We start from the raw sequence: 22,152 nt of genomic DNA on the forward strand, positions 1-22,152 counted from the left end.
GCATTGGATTAAAAACATCTTGACTGTGAGTTTAAGATTATTCTTAATATCTTAATTAAGGTAGAGTTGAGCAGAAACCAAAAGAAGTCAGCCCAAAATAAGTGCAGGTAGCAGAAAGCAATCCCACACTAAGAGGACATGAATATTTCTGTTCCCCGCTCAGAGCTAGTCCCACCTCAGAGGTAGTGCTCTTCAATAAAAGCCACCACAAAATAACAGATCTCTAATCCAGTGGGGCTCAATCCTGGGTACGCAGTGAAATCAACTGGAAAGCTTTTAAACCACGTTAATGGCTGGGATTGATCCCAGTCTAATTGAATAGGAGTCTACCGCAGTAAACACTCTGTTTATATGAAAAGTTTATGTTTTAATAAAATAAAACTTGTAATAAAGTTATGCTGATACATTTGATAATGGGCAGTATCATTATTGCAGTATGCGATAATTTAAAAAAATTATGAGATAGGAGTTTTCATGAAAAGCTCATTGACGCTTAAAAGTGTGTCTAACTTTAGTAAGAGTGAAAAAGAATCTAATGCTTTTGCTCCCAAAGAGTAGACAGTATGGGGCTCACCTAGGCTAGGGAAGATGGCCTTACTAAGAATGGGCCCAGCTGAGCTCCAGCTCTCTAAGGAAAAATCTCAATGCACCGAAGACAGAGGTTAAGCCGTGGCAGGGAGCAAGAGAGACACATACGTTACGTGAGGGCAAGGACTGTTTGTTCTCCCCACAGTGTATACAACTTTGCTTAGTAGAGCTGGTGCACGATGGCTTCTGTTGAAAGAATGAACATGGCCAGCTGGAAGAAGGAGTTATCTGAGCACGGCTGAATTCAATTTGCTCTGGGCAATATTTTGAACATTTCAGTGGTTCTTTATTGCATTGCCTACACTGGTAATGCAACTATGTCCCTCATACCACTTCCATTCTGCTTTTCCTTAACCTCTTGCACATTAATCTCTTATGAATCATTTTACTGAGACTGCTTCCTCGAAAGTCAGGAATGACTTCCTAATTTACAAATCCACCACCTTTGGACAATGGCCTTTATCAAGACCTCTCTAACTGCGTTTAGCACTATTGCCCACCTTCTCACAGCCCTCTTTTCTTTCTCATCTTCCTTGGCACTATTTTACTTTCCTGCCTGTCTTCCTCTCTCGCCAACAACTTGTTTGTTTTATTTGCTGACTTATTCTTCTCTTAACTTCTGGGAGAGTTTACACATGGCGTGGTCTTTGCCCCCTTAATCCTCAGTATTGATCAACGCTTTCTCCCTTGGAGAACTCATCCATCCCCAGGGCCTCAGCTCTGAGTTCTACATTGAAGGATTATAAATCTATCATCAATAATCTTCTCTTTCCCATGCTCCATCCCAGATCTCCAACAACTTGTACCTTGTTCATTTCATACACAACATGTCTAAAATAATTCATAACCTTCTATTTTTCAAAGCCAGTTTTCCATTTGCTGTAAACTGAATTGTGTCCCCCCCCCCAAATTCATATATTGAAGCCCTAATCCCCCAAATGTAGCTGTACTCGAAAATAGGACCTCTATGGAAATAATTAAGGTTAAACGAAGCCCTGATATGATGGGATTAGTGTCTTCATAAGAAGAGACATCAGAGAGCATACTCTCTTTCTCTCCCATGTAAGGACACAGCGGAAGGTGGCCATCTGGAAGCCAGGAAGGAAGCTGTCACCAGAAACTGAATCGGCTGTCACCTTGATCTCGAACTTTCCAGTCTCCAGAACTGTGAGAAATAAATTTCTGTTGTTTAATCCCCCAAGTCTACAGTATTTTGTTATAGCAGCTTGACTGACCAATACACCATTCCAATTGCTTTTTACCTCTTCCTCTTGGCAGCTCAGGCTCAACATCTTTGTCCTTTTTATCTTAATTCCTCACACCTGGGCATCATGAAAATTTCCCTACATCTCATCTCTTGTATTTGCCTACTTTTCCGCATGGTTCATGTTACTACATTCATCCAGGCATTCATTGCTCAAATGTGGACTACTTCAATAGTCTAATAGCAGAGTTCTGCTTCTGGAATGGCCTAATTAGCTCACACTGGACCAATTATTCCATGAATAATAATCATAAACATCGGACAAAATACAAAAAAAAATTAACTGAAAACACTGGAGAGTGAAAAAAAGCAGGCAGATTCTGAAGAGGAGTCTACAGAAAAGGAAGATGTGGAATGATGTCCTTTTTGTGACTTTTGACCTGAAGGCAGGCCTCAGGCAATGCTGCTACTACTCTAATAGAAATCCTGCAGTCTTTCTGGACTGCAGAATTAGTGGACAGAGTTTGGGGCAACCACATCTCTGGAAAGGGAGAGGAGAATCCCAGAAAGGAGAGAGCTATGAGGGGAGACTTCAAATTCTGTGTATAAACTGTTAACATCACTGCCTGATCCTGAACCACACATGTGCACAGCCAAACTAAGAATAAAAGGATTAAACTTAGATTTACACTGATACCCAAGAGACAGTTTTCAGTTTAAGTCCAACCAATTTTGTTTCTTGCTAAACCAAACTAACCAACAACCAACACTCTTTGGGTGCATAAGAAAGAATGAAGAGTCTCCACATTGTAACATTCACAATGTCCAGGGTATAATCCAAAATGGTTTAACATGCAAAAGAAAAGGAAAAGGAAAGGAAAAAAAAACCCGCAACAACCCATAAAAGTGTGACCCATTCTCAAGAGTAAAGACAATTAACTGGGTATGATGCTGAGATGATCCAGATGTCGACAAGGATTTTAAAGTAGCTATTATAATAACGTTTGGTGACTTGAAGGAAAATATGCTAGAATGATTAAAATGATAGGAAATTTTAGCAGAGAAATGGAAATTACTTAAAAAACCAGATAGAAATTTTAGAGGAGAAAATTACAAAATTTGAAATAAAAAAAGTTCTACATAGAATTAACAGCAGAATGGAGATTATATATAAAAGAGTCAGTGAGCTAGAAGGCAGAGCAATAGAAATAAGCCAATCTGAAAAATAAAGAGAAAAGAGATTGAAAAAATAGGGTAATAGCTCATTTTCTAATTCCATCTTCTCATACCTTATCCCCCTGCATAGCCATAAAACCTTCTCCTCCTTGACTTTCTACTCAATTTTACATAAACATGGATTTCATCATGTCATCAGTGGAGGGGCCATGTGGAGATGGCCAGTGGCTTCATAGGGTTACTCCTTGACCAAAGACATAGCCCAGTGTCCCTGTACACTAGGCCAGTCTAGCTTGACACAGTAACCATGTCTGAGAGAAAGAAGCAACTCCAGCTCTGGGCCCATGGCTCCTGGTCTGATTGAATGACCGCAACAAATTCTGCCAACTCAGAGCTGGCTATCTGGACAGGTTAAGAAAGTTGTCAACAATGCTATTCAAAAGTAAAATCTCTCTGCAACTTGCCAGTCTCCCAGATGCCTATAGAGAAGCTCTTTCTGGGACTGGGGGGCCATGTCATAACGATAAAACGGTTGCCCAGGGGGAATATCCATAGGAAAACTGTCCCCAGAGAGAAGATATACAAAAACCAAACAGAGCTGAAAGAGAAGCATATCCCATGGATAGTTGGCTGTTGCTGGCCTCTTACATTTGTCCAGATCACATAGTAGATTTTGCTCTGATTTGATGAACGCTTGGCCTATCCCTTCAACTGTTGTCTTTTGATGCAGTTTATTCTGAAGGGCCACTCACTGGTTATCTGTCTTTGCTCCTATGACTGGAGCTGAGTTGTCTCTGGGCTTGTGTGATCTGATATCTGTACCTCACGTATGAGCGACTTGCAGTCCAAATATCCAAGAATCCAGCATTTCTAGAAACTATTCCCTGCCTGTTAAAGAAATTCAAATACCTTTTTTCAGGTACTGAACAATTGCTGGGATTAGATGGGAGACAACATGGAAATTTAACTTCAAATCTACAAGTCCCACAGTTTAAAGACCAAGAATGTGAGAAAGCTGAAACTTCACGGTCAATACTTGAGCATACTAGATGTTTTGCCTTTTGTGACCCATCATGCAAACTTCACCATTTTTCCAGTTGTTATAGGCATGATAATCTCCCTGTTTCCTGACAACATAACCCATACATTGAGTGACACGGTGATTTAGGATTCTCCGGTCCTTAACAATCAGACACCGTGCATTGAACATGGTAAACAGGCAACAGGGACCCCATGTGTATGTTCACCTCTTTGACCAATAGCATCTTCAGCATCTGGTCTCCCTGAGAGTAGAGTTACTGCTTCCTATTTCTAAGGGCAGCTCTGAGCCAGGCCCATCCTTCCTTTAATCAGCCCTTTGGGTTTTTGGGACTCTCCAAGGAGAGGAAAATAGCTATCATTTGTTAACATATTTGATTGTAAAAACGTGTGTTTGGAAGGAAAAATGTGGAACTATTCTCTGCATTAAAACCCCATTTGGGGCTATTGAGTATTGGCAGTCACTTTACGCCCATAAAAGCAGATAATCTTGCTTTAGGGAGAATGTGAACTCTTGAACCTCCAGACCAGAAAGCGTCAGTGTTTCTTGATGAGTAAAAGGAAATCTTAAGAGTCCAAAACTGTTGCTTCTAATTTAGGTGACTCTTACATTCAAGGGAATTTGCTCATTCTCCCTTTATTCATCTCCTCAAATAAAGCAGGTGATAGGATTGCAGATTCTATGAGAAAAAATAAAATTCTTAGTGTGTAACTTCTTAACATGCAAAACTTGAATTCCTCATAATAATAAGTAGAACAATTTATAATATGGCTCAATTTTGTGTGCTGTCTTATTATCAACTGTTACCCAAAATGAATTCCCAGATCCAGTCAAGATACAAGCACAACTAAATCTCCAGAACACACTATGTATGTGTCAGCAATTGTTCCTCTCATCCAGAGTGCCCTGAGTTTCCCTCATTCTTCTAGGCTCCTGGTAAGCCCCCTCCTCAGGGAGGTTCTCCTCCCAGCCTCCTGGCACTCTGGTAGTCTACCTTGTCTGAATCCGCCACATGGCCTGGGCCAACGCCAGCCCCGTGGACACTCAACTGTTCTTGGCTCCCTGTTTTGATTTCCCTATGTCTTTCTTGAGTGGAACAGTTTGTGACAAAAATGTTGTAGAAAGGTCTAGGAACATTTGAGAGAGATATAGAGTATTAAATGTGACATGTAATGTATAAAATATTAATGTAACATGTAATGACAGTTAAAGAGGCAGCCTTTAGTTCCATAAACTTACATTTTCACACATAAAATTGACACCTTTCAAAAGAGAAATTTCTGTTAGATTGAAAACAGCCCACCCGTGACAAAGAAGCCACTGACTAGCAAGGCGCCAAGCCAACACACCACTGAAAAGAAGTGCCAGAACAATAAACTCTGAAGTCTGAGATTGGAAAACCGGTGGGACACAAATGCTAGAAAGGCAGATCTGGGTTTGGAGTGGGGTTCTATGGGCATACAAAGGGTATCTAAGAATTAGGCTGTGGCTATGGAGAATCACAAAAACATCACATACCACCAAAAAAAAAATCTCCCCATGAGTTTTCTCAGCATCTTAGCAGGCTTCAGCTGCATCCCATATGCCTTCCTTACCGAACCAATGGCAGAGTTCATGTCACACTCGATTGAACCCTAGTTGACTTTTGCAGTCATAGGCAGCTTATGAATCATCCCTGCATTCCTAGATTTCAGGGTGCCCACTTGGAGATAATCTGCTACCTTAAGGGACTATGATGGTTTTTTAGGCTTGTAAAATGGTATTGCTTTCTGGTCCTCAAGGGAGAGGAGCAAGGGACAAGAGGAATACCTTGCCATGAAGAACAGCCTTTCTGGTTAGAGGGCTTGGTCTTCACATCTGAAGTACCCCCAGTGGTAGTACTCCCACAGGTGGAAGAGAAAGCCGTGACAAATACCATGTTCTTCAGGGACTAAGCAGGAAGATTGTGTCACACAAGCCACTCTATTCTGAAAGCCCATTTTCATTTTCTTTTTCTCCACACCCAAGCTTGCAGACTTTATACACTGAGGATGGAATAGATGGGGATGCCCAGCTTTGTATTATCAACTCAAACTAAATGGCATGGAACCACAGCAACCCAAAAGCTTAAATCTTTTTGGAGCATAGAAGAAGAGAAGGGAAGCTAGAGGAGATTTGGACATCTATCTAAAGTACTTGCTGTCATCTTACCCTAGGACAGAAAGAATGTTATAATACATATCTTCAAAATAGTGACCAAACTATACAGTAAGCAGAAATGTTGCTTCTGTGTTAATCATGCCAGAGCTCTGGGAATTGCCTGTTTTACTTTACCTAGGCAAGACTTTCCCCTGCTAAGAAAACAAAGGAAGTAAGAAGTTTTGAAAAGCCCGATAAAGAGATATAAACCAACGAGTAAGGTGAGATGCCACCTCTGAAAATAGTGACAATGTCACCACAATACATGCATGGATTATGAAGGAATGCTGTTTTGTTGCTATAGCTGATGGTACCCACCACTAATTCAGAAAATGTTTGTTCCATATTCTCAGCATTTTGATGTTTGCTTTTAATTTGCATTTTGTAGCTCTGGGCTTTCACATCTGCCATGCAATCTACGACACTTCCAGAGGAATTTATTTCCTGAAATGCACGTGTGAACTCAAGCAAGCATGAAGGCAGGGTAGAGATGTGGATGGCACCAGGCACTGTGCTGTGTCACAGACACACAGACACCTCTCAAATCCTCCCTGTCCCTGGTTGCCAGTGTGAGACTCGAGGACCCAGGATCCTTTGGGGCCCTGAGTAATCAAGAAAAGTAACATAAAATAAATAAATCATTTGTTTCCTCCCGTTCCCCAATTCCTCTTAGTCTTTACCTTCAATATTTACACTTACTAGTGTGACAATCGCAAAAACAGGTCTCACAGAGCTATCATATCTGAGTCCCTCTTTTACTTTTTTATTCCTCATTAATACATAAGAAAAAGTACTGAGAAGTGACTTACTCAGTTGTTGCAAAATGGTTCAGGACTACTATTTCGTAGTTCAGAAGTATCAAAATCTAGTAGTTCAGGGTTTAGTGGATCTAGGCAGGTTTTGTTCAATCCACCTTCACACTACTAGACTTTTGGATCCTGACCTCACATACATCCTCAGAGCATCATTTTGGGGAGTCGGGATAGAAAACTTCACTTCTCAAATCTGGCCCAGAGTGCTGGTTTTATGTGCCTTGTAGGGCAAAGCCTTCAGAGTCTTGGTCTTTTTCCAACCCTGTGTCACCTGGACTGTGGTTTGCCAGTTCCTTCACTATGTAGCTTCATAAAAATGAAAGTTTTTCATTTATAAGGATTCAACTAACCTGATTTATCACTGACTATCACGGTAGGCAAGGACGTTCGGTGGCTCGCTGTGGAATATAGAAAACTGGGCCTTTTAACAAAAATAATGAGCCCCTCTCCTTGAAAGATTGTGTTATTGATGTTCTTCAGGCTGACTCCTGTTGGGTATTTACTTACACGGAATGTTAATATGCAAAGTAGTGAGAAGATTCCCTAGGTTTATCAGAATCTATTTTTTTTATCCCACTGAATTCTACTGAATACATATTGGTCATCTCCTTCACAATGCTATCCTGATATTTGTTTTCTTGTTTTGGATGATGGCACCACCATCACCCAGTTACTCAAGCTGGAAATACAGGAGAAAACTTACCACTTAGCAAGGATTTTTATTCCCCTACTCCACCATTAATTAATCAAGTCGTATTGATTTATTTATTTATTTATTTTTTTGGTGAGGAAGATTGGCCCTGAGCTGACATCTGTGCCAATCTTCCTCTATTTTATATGTGAGATTCTTCCACAGCATGGTTTGATGATCAGCATGAAGGTCCATGCCCAGGATCTGAACTTGGGCCGCCAAAGCAGAGTGTGTGAACCTAACCACAACACTACCATGCCGCTCAGTCCTGTTGATTTCATACTTAAATATCCTTTTCATGCCCATTACCACTGTCTTAGCTTAGACCCTCATCATCTCTTGCTTGAACTTTGGTCTAACATCTTGAGGATCTTCTTCCTCTTCTCATTTTTCTCCAATCCATTCTCTATATCACTACTACATGATAAGCTATGAAACTTCCCCACAAGCTACAGCAGTGGTTCTCAACTCTCCTTACACATTAGGATTATTTGTGGAACTTTTAAAAATACTGATGCATAGGTCCCACCCTGTCAAAGTTCAGTTTCTACGGCAAATTACCATAGACTAGATGGCTTACATAACAAATATTTATTTCTCAAAGTTCTGGAGGCTGGAAGTCTGCGATCAGGCTGCGGGCATGGTTGGGTTCTTGGTGAGCGCCCTCTTCCCGGTTTACAGAAGGCTATCATCTTGCTGTGTCCTCACATGGCAGAAAGAGCTAGGTAGCTCTCTGACCTCTTCTTATAAGGACACTAATCACATTCACGAGGGCTCTACCCTCAGGACAAAATTACCTCCCGAAAGACCTCCCTGCAAATGCCATCACACTGGGACTCGGGTTTCAACACATGAATTTTGGAGGGGCGTAACATTCGGTCTATCGTACACCCCCAGAAATTCTTGCTGGTCCAGTGCCTTGCTACTCAAACAGAAGTCCTAGAACAGCACTGGCATTACCTGGGGGCCTGTTAGAAATGCTGAATCTCAAGTCCCACTCCTGACCTACTAAATCAGAATCCGCATTTTAACAAGATTTCCGGATGATTTTCAATTATATTCGAGTTTGAGAAGCACCGGTCTAGGGCACTGATATTTTTTGTCGAAGTCCCCTAGGGGAATCCCGGGTCTAGTCAGAGTGAAGAAGCTGCCCTGCTCACTGGCGGAACACGGAGCCTCCTCACCTCTGACAGCATCTCTCACCACGTCCAGCAACTCCTTCTTCTCTGCCTCGATCTCTCATCTTCCAAAGATACTTACTCCAAAGAGTCTCCTAGGCCGTTCCAGGTGTTTGTGCCTTTGCACGTGCTGTTCGCTTCGCTGTGAATGTCCATTTCCTCTCCTGCCCCCTTTTCCTTCAGACGAATTTCCAACCATCATTCAAAATCCTCCCTCAGCTTTTGTGAAGCCTTCCTGCAGAGCCTTCTCCACACTCACTTCCCTGAAACGTCTTACTTCTCCCCCTTCCGTGCTATTCCCATACCCCGGGCATCTCTATTTCTGGGTATCTTTCTCAATATTGCAGTTATTAGCTTACATATCCGTCTTGTCTACCAGACTCTGAGTTCACCTAGGCAAGGGCTAAATTGCTTCCCCCCGACTGTCTAAATAATACCTTGCTCATGGTGTATATTCAGTAACTTTTGGACTGAACAAAAGAAAATAGATTAGAAAAATAGATTAGAAATCAAGTTTACCTTGGATCTCTCTAAAGCCTTCATATTAGATTTAATGGGAATGGGCAGGAGTCAGAGAGTGATTTATCAGTCATATGAGCCCAATTTTCCCTGATTCTGCAACTTCTGTTTGGCTGGGTCCACAGATATCCGCCACTGAAGGAAATTTCAGTTCTAGCTTAGTGAGCCAATATTCCTCACTTCATTTGGATCTCTGCTCAAATGTCACCTAGTCAAAGTTGAAGAGCTCCCCTGGAAACCCCATCTGAAATAGAGCCCTCTTACACACTAACACACGTGCACACACACACGCCAATCCCTCTTTATCTCCCCCTCTTTTGTGTGTGTGCTATTTGTCTTCACGGCACTTAAACAAAACTATAAGGTAATGTCCTATTTATTTGTTATTTTTCTCCCCATTAGAATGTGAGCTCTGTGAGGTGGAGGCCTGCTTTGCTCATAACTACATGCTCAGTGCCTGCAGCTGTGCCCGGCACAGAGGTAAGCACTCAGTACATATCTACGGATGGAATGAATGAGTGAATCCTGACTTAGGTAAGAAATCTTCAGGTCAATATTTCCTAAGGTGTTTTCTGTAAAATTAATAAATGTTACTCAAAAAAAGAGTTCCGAGTCAAACAACGTTAAATGGGTTTTCTTGCTGTGGGACTCCTTGTCGCCTTTACCATGTTAATGGACTAGGAATCTCCAGTCAAGGAACCAAGTTAGAATGTAATACTTCCCAAACTTGGAACCCTTAGATATGAGTGTTCTACAGACACGTGGGGTGGGAGTCAGTGGTGGCCTGCATTTCACTCTGAGGAATCCTTGTTTTCCACTGACTGGGGATTCAGCATCTGAATGTGACAATTTACCACCTGTGTTGTCCATGATGCCCCTCTCAGTGGTTACTGGGTTTCTCAGCTCAGGTTCTTGTAAGCCCCCTCTCCTCCTCTTGTGGTACATACTCATTCACAGAATGTGTTTTCGCATTGTTTTCTAGGGCAACATCAATCCGATATCACAGGCCTTCTGGGAGGACTGAAGCATATCCCCTTCGTGCCTGGACCCTGAGCCCTGGGAAGGTTTCCAGACACTGCTGTTACCTGCACTTCCTGCTGGAGACCCGTTGCTTCTGCTTCAGAGCCCCTTGTTAGAACCAACACCAGAATTTTGTGAGTCTCTTTGGACCTTGTGCCTTGGTGCCTAGCCTGATAACAAAACAATAACTAAAATTTATGAGCTCCTTCCATATGCCAGGCCCAAGCATTTTTCACATATTAACTCATTCTTCTATTTATTTTACAGATCAGAAATTGAGGTCCTGTAAGGTCATATAACTTGACCAAGGTTATTCCGCTCGTAAACAGCAGAACCAGGGTTTAAAACTAAACTCTTAACTACTTGCTTACCCTGCCTCTCCAGACTTACCAACTCTGGCCAATAGCAGAGTTGGCGTCCTAGTCTAATAGCTCCACCTACCCCTCCGACTCTGTCTGCCTCATACAGCTGTGATCGAGCCATCATGTAGCAGCAGTGGATCTCAAGACATCACATCTTGTCCCAACGTCCTACAAGGCTCTTTCATTCTCCAACATGGTCACATATATTTGGTTCAATGAAAATGAGACCACATAAAACGCTTAATACATCTGTTTCTTCATGTTGATCATCTGCTCTGTGCCAGGCACTGCAAAGGTCAATCAGGATGGTCTCTGACCCCCTCCCCGCCCCCAGAGCTGTGGGCCTGTAGAGGACGAAGATGTGTAGGAAGCGAGAAGAGCAATCCCACGTCTAACTGGAATTTGTACTAATGGACCCGTAACCAGGTTGGCACACTTCATCGAATCTTCTCTTTATCATGTGCTGGAGAGGATGCATACACGATTGTGTGCCCCCATCTGAGCTGCGCGTGTGACAGTGCCTACAAATAATACATCAAGTGTGGACCCACTGACATTTGCCTCACTGAGAATAGGCAGATGGGGAAGATCGTTCTACAATATTTCATAGCAGTAGCCAGATCAAGGAAAAAAATCATCAAAATAATTTTTAAACATGCGTGAAACCATGGCTAATTTATAATTATGCCCAAAGGCAGACGCAGAACATCTGCACACGTCTATTTAAAGTTCAAGCAAAGTGTGTTAAAGTAACATTTAGGAAACTTCTACCTGTTTATCTGATTTCATGCCTTATTAGGTACTGAAGGGGAAGCAAAGAATTTCAAACACTGTAGATGAAAAACACGGAACGGCATTGCAAAAAAAATCTTTCCAAAGGATCACCAACAAATGTGGAGGGTGGGGCCTTATAATGCTTCCATCAAGAAACGGCATGTAAGCAACTCAGAAAAGAGCATGGCATCACCTATCACAGAAGAAAACTGCATCACGTCACAGCTAGCGTTTCCTTGGGGCACGAAATTCATCCACCGGGACACACACATCCCTACTAGAGACGTATCAAGAGCCGAAGTCAGGCGACCAGCCTTCCTTCTCTTCTTGTCTGCAAATAATCTGGATGGAAAGCACGTGTTCATTTTAGGAAAAATAGGAAAAAATATCACAAGATCAATGTCAGCCACCTTGTATAGAGCGGTAACAGCTGCCGGATTCTTTAACATGTTATCTCATTTGGACCTCAAGTACTACATAGGCAGCTGGATGTCCCCATCCCACCTTGTGCAGAGACCACCTGGCGAGCAAGTGGACAGGTCAGGACTCCAAGCCAGGCGTGTAAGACCCCAAAGCCAGCACTTGTCCCAGCATCCGTCCCCACCTCTTGAAAGTAGTTGGTGTCATGATGGCCTTGTAGCCAAATGCCACCAGCTTTCCAGCTTGTTGTGTGTGAGTGGCTTATAAACTCCTGGAGTTTAATTCTGTTTCAAAGTTAGCGTAGTTAGTATGAATTGTATCAAAAGGTCTAAAAAGAAATTAATGCTATTCAAATATTTATCCTGCCCCATGAAGGTATATTCAGTCTCTCACCGAATCACACATTCTCGGTTCATTTTAAGAACTCCTATTTAGCCTCTGTGTGCCAGGGACTGTGTCAAAGGCTCTGTTTACAATGACAAAAAAGACATCATCTTTGTCCAGGAGGTGCCTCCAGTCTAATGGGGGGATATGGACTTTAAAAGTGATCAATTCCGTTATTCAGTTTCACAAGTAAAGCAAGAGATACATACGGATACTACACACAGAAGAAGCCTCCTTGCCTGGCCTGAAATATCAACGGAGGGGCTTTTGAAAGAGAGATTTGGGGTCGAATCTTCAAGGATGAGCAGGTAGGTAAGGAAAGGGAACAGCACGGTCTGACACAAAAGCCACGCAATAGACCCTAAATCAACACCCGTTGAACCACTAGCACCCTAGGCAGACGCACAGGAGGAAGGGACCAAAGGTGGCTCCAATGCTTTTAACACACATAGCTGGATGATGGAACAAGAGATGGGACACGGAGAGGAAAGAATCTTCTGTCTCACCCCAATCCACAGGCCCAGATAAAGGGCAGGCCAGAGCGAAAAGATTTAAAATCCGCACCCCTGCCTTGTACTTATCCACCCCTGCCCACCCACAGCTGATTGCCCGGGAGGGGACACCTGATCCACACTGGACCCCTTAGCATCTCTTCCCCACACAGTGGACTGAGTAACACCAAAAGACGGAGTCGGTTGGCTGGGACGACCTGGGCTGTTTTCAGGGAGAATTTCTTTTGGAGTCAGTGCTATGACCAGGCAGTTGTATGCCAGCCAGTCCGAACGGGCAGGGCAGCCATGAGTAATAGGATAAATCTGTCCTCAGAGGGAGAAGCAAGGGAATGAGGCAGACAAGGGAGGCAGGGAGGAGACAGAGATGGTCATCACGTGGCTCCACGAGAGAAGGAGGGACAGCTTCACCTCCAGCTTTCCATCATGGTCCCTCCAGGCCCAGGGAGCATGTGAGTTTTGCCCTTGCAGGCTGCAAAATGCTTTCCTTACAATAAACGCCCTTGTCTTGTTAGTTTTGGCGGATTTGTGTTTCTTACACCTAAGCATATACCAAGGCAGGGGATCCGAGTTCATTTTGGACACGTTTAGCTCTGAGGTGCTTGTGGATAGTGCTGGGCCACAGATGGTCATATAGATTATGATTAGAGAGAAAGATACGGGAGTATCGGCTCTGGTTTCCAAACCCTCCTGTTTCTCTCCATTTCTAAGTTCTGGTTTTTTCTCCTCCTTGCCACCAATACTGTGAAGCCCAGGGCTGTTCCTTTGACCAGCAATGTGAAAATAATAACCCTGCCCTGCTGATATTACAGGACCATAATGAGCATGCAATACCACCAGAGGGCTTGGAGAAGAGGAAAGACCTAGAGAACCGACGGAAGGTTGCATCCCCTCTCCCAGTGGCAGCAAGTAGGGAGAGGAAAGGAGCCCTAAGGAAAGTGGACTACTCACCGGAACAGTGCTGTGCAAATGGAGGCACACTGAGCCTTTCCACATGATTCCACTGTTCTTAGCACCTGGCAGCCTTTATCTATTTTTAGATAATGGTCCTCACAAGAGCCCCGTGAGGAAAGTATTATTGTTATGATTCCCATTTTGCAGATTGGGATACTGATTCACAGTGGTACTACGGTTGGACCACTGGGACTAATCATCGCTCTTCCTATGTCTACTCACACCTGGACCTTTAGAGAAGGACTGGCTGCTTTTGGAAGCTTCATGATGGAAGGGGTAGTTGAGAACTCATGGTTTACTCCATGCTCTTGGAGCCACATCGAAGGAAAGCACTTGGAGTCAACAAGCACTCGTGAGCAGAAAGGAGAGGAATGAAGCCACCATGAAAACATACTTACATTTTCCGAACCATAGTTCAGACCGGGAAGACCATGGGGACAAAGTCTCACCTAGGACATCGCCTTCTACCTTCTTGTTCACCGCCCCAGACAGGAGCCAGTGGCATAGGGTAAGGTGGGTCCTAACACTGGGATATCGCTAGCAGCTGAGGTCTTTGTGCCTAGGAGCGGGGGCATGAGGTTGAAGTGGTGGAGAAGGAAAGAGAACAGAGAGGACAGCCCAGAACCAAAGCCCATTTTGCAAGAGCTTCTGATCAAAGGTGAAGCTTTTCCCTGCACTCGCAGGGCTGCTGGGGCTGGCGGCCAGGGTCTGAGTCTGCTGCCCTCCGTCCCCTGAGTTCCCACCCTGACAGCAGTAGATCCTGTGCCGAGGTGAGAACGGCCCACTCTGGAAAACTAGCTAGAAGCCCCTTGACTTCTCTAAATCTCAGTTTTATTCATTTACAAAAAAGACAGAATAATGCCCACCTTGAGGGTCTGCTGTGTGGACTAAATGAGATGAGAAGGTAAAGGGTTTGTGAAAACTATAAAGGACCACACCCTGGCTTGACTATTGCCTGATCATTCTCCCATGTGGGCTGACATCTCTCCTTTCAGTGACAGTGCATATAAGGAAAAGTATTTGCCCATCAGCAGCTGTAAACAATAGGCATCATGAGCAATGCAGGAAGTGCACAGGCCGGGAGGCTGGGAAATGCTGTATAGGCTGCCGTGACTCTGGTACCACAACTTACCTACAGTCGCCCTCAGGACTTTGTCCCAGTGCTGCCTTCCTGGGTCTGGTTCTCTGGGTCTACAGCTTCCCTTTGTTCCACTGTAGCCCATATATTGAAATACTATACCACATAAAATCCAGTGTAGGAAAAAAAGGAAATGTGCCACCATCAGAAACAGTCAGGTTAAAACAACCACCACAAAATCCAAAACAAAAACCAAGACTCCACAGAAGCCATATTTTATAGGACATTATTCAGTGAATAAATTTCATCTTTTTGACTACTGCCAATCACCCAGGACAGTTTATGACAGGAAAATCCTTTTTCCTTAACAACGTGTACTTGAAAAATACATAATATAACCTCAAAACTTGACTTTTCCAATACAAAAATCAGAAAATATAACCTACAACTTTTACCAAATATCTTCATCACTTAATCAAAAAATTCCCTTCCAGGGAAACAAAAAGGCTCCACTTAGAAATACATTTAAACACATGAAATCTTATAAAAAATGAACACAAATATTATCGTTTGGCTTTAAAATGTTTAGAAGTTGGCGACCCACCTCTGCTTCAGTACTCTTTGGTCAATTAGTCCATTATCAAGAGTTTTGGCTGGATAGAAAGATGGTGTCTGCTGCCCACGGTTGTCCGGACCAGAGGACTGTTCATCCCTGCCACTAAGAAAGAAGACGTGGGTCAGAGCTTACTCTGCAGGAGCCACAACCATTATCTCATGGTGACTCTGAGGGTAGAGGTCAACCCATAGTAAACACTATGATCTCTGTTCACTTCCAAGGTCCACATTAGAGTCACGACTAAGAGAAGTGAAAAGAAGACCCTCTGGGATCATCTTGCTCAGTTCATACATGCCAGGAAGTAGCCCGTAGCCAGTTGGCAATGCTGTTTTCACCAATGAGTCATATTTATAAAAGGTGTCAAGATAATCCTTTCCTTTGTGAAACGATGGTGATAATAGAATGTACTTTTACTGGTTAATCTTCTTATTTGGGAAAAAAAAAAAGTTAACTCTATGTCAGATCCCCTTCTCCACTTCCTTCCATTTCGGGAGATCTTTTATTATCTGTGAAATCTCATGATCCTAGAACCACACTCCACCGACTCCCTCATTTTCTAAGTGACGTCACTGAAGCCCAGAAGGGAAAGCAACTTTCTCACCACCACAGGGTACTCGGTAGCTGTGCCAGGAGTTGACCTCAGTTTTCCAGCTTCCTGTCCAGTGATTTTTCTACCAGCTTCAATAAGAACAACAACCAAAAAGCAAATACTCCTACCTATTACATATGCCTATCATTCGCCTAAGTCTGAATAGGATGCTAAACATCCTGTCCAGATGTGGCCTACAGATTGTTTTAAAATAACATACCAGGCAACCATTAGCCATTAAATAAAATTTGCACTCAAGTTGAAACCCATCTGCAGTCTCTGATCTAGAATGCCATTACAGACTCTTTAGAAGGGGTCTAAGCATCATTTATTCTCCCCACTTCATTCTACAGATGACATTAAGAAAAGTCAAGCAAATCCCCAAGGTTATATGAGTAGTTAATATCAGAACAGGGATTTGAAATCAAGTGCTTTGATATCTAGCTTCAGAGTTCTTCCGACCACTCCAAGTTTCCTTTCTTTGTTAAACACTTTCTGAAAGAGTTTAATTGAATCGCATATTCTCATGCCTTCTACTGTCACATGATTCCCATGTGACAATACATTTTTTAAGTGGCAATATATTTGACAATAAGCAAATGTAGTCAGTAAACATTTTAACCAAATGTAACCACCTGCAGTTGTGGTTTTGCACCTGAATAATTTAACCTGAACACAAGACAACACAATCCTTAAAGTGGGTCAGCTACGTCCTGGGTAGAGTGGATCGCCCCCGCTCATAAATCCCTGGACCACCACTGTTCAAATCTTGGCTATATTTGAAAATGGCTTTCTTAACATGGTTAGCAAAGCTTCATATTGAACACAAGACTATTTTGGTCTGGGAGAAAGAGGGAGATTTTCTCAAAGATTATGATACTCCTAACATCAGTGTGAATTAACATGGAGTTAGGCACTGTATTACTTTTCACAACCACAGAAGAAGCAACAGGAATGTCAACATTTAATATAATCAATCAAAGTCAGTGGTAGAACCAGGAATGAAGCCCAGATTTCCTGGCAGTCCAGCTAGTTCTCATTTACTAGAGAACATTATAAACTGATTTACAGTGAAAACAAGGCTGTCTGTTTTCTTCCAAGCTATGCCTAAGGCAATATCAAGATTCCAGTCAACTGTAGAGAACTTCCAGCTCAAGAGTCCGACTCATCCAAGAATGCTGGGAAATTACTTCTATTTGAGGTTCATACCCTCCCTTTGCTGGAAAGAAGTAAAAGCATGAAATGAGAATTTCATCAAAAGACATACTGAAGAACATGCTTTCGCATAGATATGCCAAAACAATGTTTAGGAGAAATATTCCAAATAAATCAGAGATAGAATCTCCAGATCACTCGTGGACCATCCCTTTAAGCCTACCTGTTCCCCTCCATGTCCCAAATATCCAATTATTCTAGAAGTCAAATTACTTGAGCCAGGTCTCTCTAATGTTGTATTGCTTAACAAAGAGCAGGGCAGAAATGTACATTATTACAGATACAATCTGAAAAAACTAAAGCAAAAACATAGAATGGATTTCATCAAACATCATAATCTTATTTTAAAAATTAACAAATAATTGGTCTGCAGTAATTATTTAACCTTCGAAGCCTTGCAAAAAGCCTCAAATATGGAAAAACTAAGTCAAAATGCCTGAAACAATCCTGGGGCATAGATTTATAAAGTGAAAATTTTAATTTTGTAATTTCTGTTATCAGTTCTTTTCATGGCAGAAGTCAGTGATAAAAAAAAAAAAACCCAAACAAATAAAAACATCCCTAAACCACAAAGCACCACAAATTTTTCGACATGATTTCTGTGGGATGCTGTCATAGCTTTCAGTATTCCAAGAGTACTCTTGAGAACTTGGAAAACCCACGAGACAAGAGTCTTTAGCAAATTATTTTGTGAAGGCCTCTAGAGGAGAATATAAATTAGTCACTGGAAGGAATCCTTGGCAAATAAATAAATACATAAATAGTTTTGGGAAAGCAAAGGAGTAGAAAAGGATGCTTTTCTCAGACCCTGATTTTAAGACTTAAGCTGCAGAAGTGCATTTCTATTTGTGTTATACGTACATTTCAACCACTTTTTACAGAGTTTTCTATACGTGAACTCCCAGCATATAAGACTTCCCTAGCAACTGGAGTCAGTGCTTAAAAAGTGGTGCACTAAAAATATGTATACTTTGATTCATAAAAATTTGCAAGAAGTGTCCTTTATGCAGATATTAGACATACTGTATACACAATCCAGCTAAAAATGGTCACAATTTTCCAAGAGGTTTAAACTCCAAATGCCAAGCTAGAGCCATCGTCTGGAAAGCATAGCATCAAAAATAAGGCCATTCACCAACAGACTTACTCTGGGGCTGCTTCTGCTTGCGTGACCAGGGTTGTTTCTCTAGGGCTTCCAAGAGACTTCGGTCCTTGATTCTCCTGCTTATATTTTTTAATTAAATCCATCAGAACAGCCTGGTGTCCAATTTTCTTCACCAGTTGTTGGATCATCCGATCATTAAGTGCTAGAAGAGCAGCCCCACTTATTTCTTCCTCTGGGAAAAAGAAAAAAATATCTCTTTATGCCTGTGTGGTACAACATTAAAACACAGCACTCTGAGCAGGCAAAATTATTTCTGGTGTTAAAAGGATCATCTAAATTTGTCCTCTGCAGTTAGAATTATCTGTAGCTTCGACAAAGACAGAACACTGATATTGCATAATTCCAAATCGATGTCTGCTCCTAAGAAAGTACCAGAACATGGAGTCATAATAAAAACTTTTTACTTCCACATTGACACGTCCTCCCTTCTTACTCTTTCTAATAGGCATTGTTTTTATAAGGAAAAAAGTCTTCTTGGGGAAATTATTCTTAATAGTACCTCCCACGCAATATTCAACACCTGTAAATCCAACACTGCACAGAACACATGCTGCGTTAGCACTGTCAAATGCATATATCACCTACATATTTTAAATAACTCTTAAGACTTTATTTTATTTGAGTTCTTTTTGAGACATTATACTCTCCTGTGGATGCTAGGTCAAATGCAAACTCTGTCAGTCAGTAAAGAAATGCAAGTTCTCCCACGGAGCAATTCCACATCCATGTTCACACGCACTAGGCAACCAACGTAATTGTCAATAAGACAGGACACTCAATACCTAGGCTGCTCAAATTAACATTTTTTGAAAGTGTAAACTACTCACCTTGAAACCTATGAACTAGCTCTCCTAAGTTTTTCTCCACCAACCAACTGCAGACCTGATCGACTGACCAAGTTTCCATTGTTGTATCCTGTGAAAACACTTGAAGAACAAAAGGTCAGAGAAGGATTCTTCAGTTTTTCTTTCTGATTCTTGTTCTTTTATTATTTTTTTTAACCAATCAGCTGTCTAATCTTAGCTCCTTCCTTTGTCAGACTCTTTTAGACTCTCAATACTAAGCTTCTTTAAAATAACTATTTTCTGAACACACATCTAAAAGTTGCTAGTAAAACAAATACTCTTTTTTAAAAATGAGACCGATTGAACCTATTTCCTAGTTTCATTTCTCAAATTTCTTCACCTTCTCCTACTTTTTTTCCACAGGCATCCCTCAGCTTTGCTTACAGACAGCCAGAGACATACGGATGGTACCCAATCCTGTACCATTAACACCCAGGTTTCTTCACAAAGAAAAGAAAGGTGTGAAATTCACCACTACTAGGCTCATCAGGAAGTGGTTGACATTTACAAAAGGGGTGGGCAGGGGAGGAAGGGAGGAAGGATGAGATAAAAGCCTGAGAGAGAGATACTTAGTAAACCAAGACTCCTTAACCCCTTACTACTCCCAAGCTAGGAGAAAGAGCTTCTAGCTGCTTCTGATTGCTTTGGTTTAGCCAGAGGAGGAAACAGGAGACAAATTTCTCAGGAGAATCTGAATGTTTCTTTCCTTCCTTCCAGTAATCCTCTAAAATATTCCATTCAGTTCTAGAACTTTATTGAACAAGATTGATTGGTAAGATAACTAGGAAAAACTAGTACATTGATTGAAAACTGTTTCTAAAAATTTAGTTGGGCAGACTCAACATGGGAAAATAGTAAAATATGTTAATAATTGTAAGTGAAAGAAATGTACATAGAGTTTGCAAGACACATTTTCTAACTATTCAGTTATTTTTGCATGCACTATTCTGCAACCATTTAGGAAACTTAAAATGAGTATACCGATTTCAATAATTTTTCTTATTTCCCTTAAGCAGCTCCTTCCTGTTGTTTATAATTCAATCTAAATTACTTTTAATTGACTAGGGAGAAACTGAAAAGACAAAACATTTTAATCTTTTAACATTACTTTCAATTTCATCTTTCAATCTAAATGATATAGATTTACTTGTATAGTAAGATACTGACTCTTCTCTAAAGAGAGAAGAAAAAGCTACTCTTAGAGAAATGGAATCGTAAGAAAAGATAATATTTATTAGATCATGGATTTAAATTTTCTTGCTAGAAGTTCTCAAAGTAGATTTAATTGTATTTTTCACTTTTGTGTATTTAAATAAGTTACAATTTCCAACATCACAGTTAAAATGGTGGAAGGGAAAACAGGTTTATCTTTCATATTTGACAAACTGAAAAGAAAGCAGCCTTCAAAAATCATTTCCTAGAAAACAAGTAGACTTCACAGTAACAAGCCACATGCTCATAAGTATTCACAAACGCCAAGTTGCAAAATTGAAAACAAGGGTTAAATACAGAAGGACATCTTTCTGAATTACAGCGGTGGATTGAATTCGCCACAACAGTAGCCACGGAACTCCTCCCCTAGGCTAAGCGGCAATAGCAGGGTGTGAAAAGTCATTATTTGCAAGACTCTGGTGTAAATTAAAAATTACACCTTCCTGTCACACTTCTGGCTTCCTTGTGAAGAGTAGGACTTAGAAAAAAACAGAAAAGAAAGAAAAAAAGAAAACAATTCTCTAAACTCCAAGATTAGAGGTACGCAGGGCAGACCTTACTGCCCTGCAGCCATCAATGGATAAAAGGAAATTTGAAAATACGAGTACTGGGAAAGCCTCTCATATTTTTTAATTCCCAGATTTTTACCCCAGTTCTACTTCTGGGAAAAACCAAACAGTTATCAAGTGATAACCTCACACAAACATAATAAGATAAAAAATAGTGTAGTTTTACTCGTTTGTTTTCCTGAATATTTAGGAAAATAAAATAATATCATTGTCTAGACAATGTAGCATCTTTAAGCAGCAACCTTACAGCTTCCTCTCACATAAATGGTGGATATATTATTTATGATCTTCTGCACCTTAAAGGAATAAGAGGTATGTCAAATGAGGAAACATGTATCTAGCAGCTTCAGAAACATCTGAAAAAATTTTGAAATGTAAGGCCAAGAACTATCACTAACTGTTATAAGACACAATAATAAAAAAGAATAAAAATAATTAATGATAACATTATGTGTGAACACTCCAGCCAAACCATTCTAATTATTTGTCCATAAAATAAATTTGCATTAAATATTAAAGGACTTCAGCTAATTGAAGTCATGCAGAGGTCGACTTTAGCTTTAGCAACCTAAATGTGAGCAAATTTTATTTAATAAATTTATTACAACTCCAAAGGAAGGTAGTAATGCAAACTGGCATGAATGTGGTTGCTAATTGTCAAGAGCAATGTAGCATGTAACAACATCAACCACAAACAAGAACTTTTTAAGAAAATATGAAAACATTTTGCCACTTTCCTCTCTGTTTGCGTTTTTCTTTTTATTTTCCCAGGGTCCAAAAGCTGAGACAATAAAAAGATTCTTGGAAGCTTGGTTGGCAGCATATGCCCTTTCCTGAATCAATGCCCCATCCTGCCCTGGGAAAGGACATCTCCTACCAGGGCTGTACATGAAGGAACAAACCATTTAGCAAAAATCAGGTCCTGTTGGTGAAAAAGAAGGAAAATTGAGGTACAAAAATAAGGATGTGACTGTCACATAGAGGAATGTCCAGGTAATTCTTCTGGGTAGCAGCCTTGTTACGTCATGAAGCGATGACATCATTGTACTCCAGAG

The 22,152-nt window shown here is 41.2% G+C and overlaps 1 protein-coding gene across 2 annotated transcripts in view; it reads right to left on the reverse strand.

Moving 5' to 3' along the window:
* The window catches only part of SAMD3 (sterile alpha motif domain containing 3), a 52,701-nt gene extending 32,912 nt beyond the window's left edge, over positions 1-19,789 (reverse strand). Inside the window, exons 1-4 of one of the 2 annotated variants that reach the window (XM_044755048.2) lie at positions 19,657-19,789; positions 19,299-19,397; positions 18,454-18,643; positions 15,491-15,604 (exon numbers count right to left, since the gene is read on the reverse strand). In XM_044755048.2, the coding sequence (XP_044610983.2) occupies positions 15,491-15,604; positions 18,454-18,643; positions 19,299-19,377 (383 nt within the window). In that variant the 5' untranslated portion in view covers positions 19,378-19,397; positions 19,657-19,789. Of the gene's footprint in view, positions 1-15,490; positions 15,605-18,453; positions 18,644-19,298; positions 19,513-19,656 lie in introns of those variants that run through there. The other variant, XM_044755047.2, reaches the window with a different exon arrangement.
* Positions 19,790-22,152: the final 2,363 nt, after the last annotated feature.

Source organism: Equus asinus, chromosome 24 (assembly GCF_041296235.1).
Source record: "Equus asinus isolate D_3611 breed Donkey chromosome 24, EquAss-T2T_v2, whole genome shotgun sequence".
Taxonomy (NCBI): Eukaryota; Metazoa; Chordata; class Mammalia; order Perissodactyla; family Equidae; genus Equus; species Equus asinus.